We start from the raw sequence: 3,592 nt of genomic DNA, 5'->3' as shown, positions 1-3,592 counted from the left end.
TGTGTGTAGGAGATGCTGTTAATCATGAAGTCAATCTACGACATGATGGGCAGGTACACTTACCCCTGTGTGCGAGATGAAGCTCCATCTGAACATGTGGAAAAGTTCTTCCAGGTATCAGTAACAAGCACATTTATATGAAGACTCAAAAACAATCATACCAGAGTATTAAGATCTTCTACACTTACTACATTTTCTTATAGAAAATGGACAGAAATCGAGATGGTGTGGTCACTATTGAGGAGTTTATTGAGACCTGTCAGAAAGTAAGTTGAAATGAGTGTTTACTCACAAATTTCGGTGTAAATGGTTTAAAAAACATTCTTGAATAAATGATTGCATTCAATTCAATGTAAAAATGTATATGTATTATTTGTAAGAAACATTCTTTAAATGATCATATTCCATGTGAAAATTGCATAAATAGTTAAAAAAACAAATAAAATGTTGATCACTTTTAATGTGAGAATTTACAAGAATTACTCATAAAATGCATATGTATCACCTTCAGTTTAATGCAGTCTTAAATACATTATATGGTAACACTTTACAATAAGGTTCATTAGTTAGCTACATTAGGTAACATGAACTAATAATGAACTGCACTTATACAGCGTTTATTCATCTTTGTTAATGTTAATTTCAACATTTACTAACACATTATTAAAATCTTGTTAACATTAGTTAATGCACTGTGAACTAACATGAACTAACAATGAACATCTGTATTTTTATTAACTAACGTGAGCGTAGATTAGTAAATACAGTAACAAATGTATTGCTCATGGTTAGTTCATGTTAGTTAATACATTAACTAATGTTTAACTAATGAACCTTATTGTAAAGTGTTACCCATTATATAACTATTTTTATGTTAATTATCACATTTAATTAAATAAAAAAGTTAATAGTTTTTTAAAAAACATAGTTAGTTACATAAATTATTACTTACAATGCAAACATTTACATGAACTGTTCTTAAAATCATTCTTCTGTAAATCATTACATTTAATTCAGTGCAAAAAATGTGAAACCCTTTTTATGGCAATTATCACATTTAATTGAATGTTCAAATTACATAAATAGAAATAAATCCATCGTTATGTACATGATCAAATTCAGTCCAATGTGAAAATTTATGGAAATTACTTTTTCCAATTACTTAGATTTTCATATGTACATTTTTGCACTCTTTAATTAAAAATGTACGTAAAATGTATAGCCATTTTTAAACAATCACATTGTATTTAATGAAAAAATTTATGTAAATAGTTTGTAATGCCATAATTTATTGCAATAATTTCAAATGTGAATATTAATAGTTCATAAAACCATTTTTACATAAATGATCACAGTCATGTTCTTAAAATCATTCTTATTTAAATCTTATTTAAATCTATGTAAATTACATAAACATTCAGTTCTATGTGAAAATTTGTGTTTGGTTCATAAAACAACATTTGACTTTTTCATACCATATTTGAACTGAACATGACCGTGAATGAGATTTCATAACTATGCGAAAGCAAACTGTCTCTTTAAGGTTGATGCCGACTATTTCAAACAGTCCTAACTGATTCCTCTTCTGCTTTCCAGGACGAAAACATCATGAACTCCATGCAGCTCTTTGAAAATGTGATTTAGGACAGGAGTGGAGCGATCTAAAGCTAAAACAGCCCTCAATGTCCCAATCCAGTCCCCTCCACATGTCTATATACCAAACTAGCACAGCAGTCACTCTCTGTCTTGTCCTGTAGCACTACTCCCATGCCTGCTGCACTCCGTAGAATCATATAGACCAACACATAGCCTACAGTATGGCATCACAGTTTGTACTTCACAGCAGGACTACTTTTAAAAAGAAAAGCCTGGACGGCCGGGATCCTTCCAGTTGCTAGATACCGGCAACCGTGTGGTGGAACTTTCTGATCCGAATGAACAAATGACGTAGCATAGCCATGTTTTGTATCACTGGTTGATGGATTCCCATGGGCTCTCTGACGTCCATATAAAAACCATCACCATCTGGACTGCTTTCTTCTGCCTTACGAATGAGGGACGTTACAAGACTCAATCTCAACCTTCCAGATACCATAGTTTGAAGGAGAGTACAGTAACTATGGATTTCAAGGGACCCAAAGGAGCGTCTAGCACCAATGACGATTTGAAGCACACCATGTAATACTCACCAAAAGAACAAGATTAATGTGATGAAAACCAACCTGAAGCATGCCTGTCCAAATATGTGAGATATTTGTGATTTTCTTGCATGGAGACTGACAAAGTTGTACATTTTCTTCCTTGTAAGCCAGTAGGTCCCACAGAAGACTGTAAGCAAACTAAAGCAACTGTATGCGTGAAGTTACATAGTGTACCAGTGTTTATAAGTTCTGTATTGCACATATCAGTGGGGCCAGAATGATTTGTTTGGTCACATTTGATTCTTGCACAGCAATGGGGTATATTAAAAGTTATATTTACAGTGTAGGCATTTTAGAAGTATAGAAGTATGTGTTTTATTTTCAGGAATGTAATTATTTGTCAGGCGGCGTCTAATGGAATGCAGGCATAAATGGACATGTCCTGGTTATTATTTATTATTATGTTAATTTAAAAAAAGAAATCATTTGGATTTTGCTCTATATATATATATTTGAAACAGACTGAGATATATATATTGTACGAGAAGCTTGTTTATCTTTATTTTTTGCTTTCGCCCACATGGTTTGTAAAGGTTACATATTATTTAATTAAGTACAGTACACAATGGGCAAGCTTGGGAATATATGACAGTATGTTATATGACAGTTGTATTATCAGGAATATGGATATATATTTTGCTCTTACGCAACAATCCCCTTTTATTTGGGGATGGTGGGAAACTATTGCTCATCTATGAAGGAACAAATACTATGATGAATGTGAAGTTAAAGATTCAAAGTTACTTAAAAGTCAGTTTTCAGTTCACTTTCAGTAGCAACACCTAAATTATACCTAAAAGCTCTTATTTATTTATTCTTTGTTTATTTGGTTGGAGCAGTTTAATGTAGATCCAATGAATAAAAGATGCACTACTCTTGATCAAAACCAGTGTGTTTCTGTTAATGTTACTGACGGTTTTTATCAGTGTTGGGGGTAACGCATTACAAGTAATGTAAACAGAATAATTTTCTAAGTAACTGGTAAAGTAATGCATTACTTTCCAGTGGTTCTCAACCTGAGGACTGGAGCAAAGTAATACTTTTTTTTTAAATGTAAAACTTTAAAATTAGAATGAAACCAAAAAAATATAAAAATAAAATTGAATTTAAAATATAAGCAAAAACAAAAATTCTATATCAGTTATATTAAAATAACACTGCTTAAAAGTATTTAACATAATTAATTGTTAGTATTACTGATATTACTGAAATTATAATATTAAATGAATAATGAATATTTTTAAATCTAAAATTTTATTTAAAAAAAAAAAAAAGATCTTCGAATATTGTGCTGGAAGTTTGAGAGCCATTGATTGACAATAAGTGCTTTGCTTGAAACAGGCCACTCTTAAAGTGTGTGTGTGTGTGTGTGTGTGTGTGTGTGTGTGTGT

At 31.4% G+C, this 3,592-nt stretch overlaps 1 protein-coding gene across 1 annotated transcript in view; it reads left to right on the top strand.

Moving 5' to 3' along the window:
* Positions 1–2,613, top strand: part of LOC107553838 (calsenilin-like) — a 5,662-nt gene extending 3,049 nt beyond the window's left edge. Inside the window, exons 7-9 of the mRNA XM_016236156.1 lie at positions 10–114; positions 204–266; positions 1,597–2,613. Of these exons, the coding sequence (XP_016091642.1) occupies positions 10–114; positions 204–266; positions 1,597–1,644 (216 nt within the window). The 3' untranslated portion in view covers positions 1,645–2,613. The remainder of the gene's footprint in view (positions 1–9; positions 115–203; positions 267–1,596) is intronic.
* The last annotated feature ends 979 nt before the right edge of the window (positions 2,614–3,592 follow it).

This window comes from Sinocyclocheilus grahami, unplaced genomic scaffold (genome assembly GCF_001515645.1).
Source record: "Sinocyclocheilus grahami isolate Dianchi unplaced genomic scaffold, SAMN03320097.WGS_v1.1 scaffold482.1, whole genome shotgun sequence".
NCBI lineage: Eukaryota > Metazoa > Chordata > Actinopteri > Cypriniformes > Cyprinidae > Sinocyclocheilus > Sinocyclocheilus grahami.
Note: the sequence above shows the minus strand (reverse complement) of the source record. Positions and strands in the feature narration are given on the sequence as shown.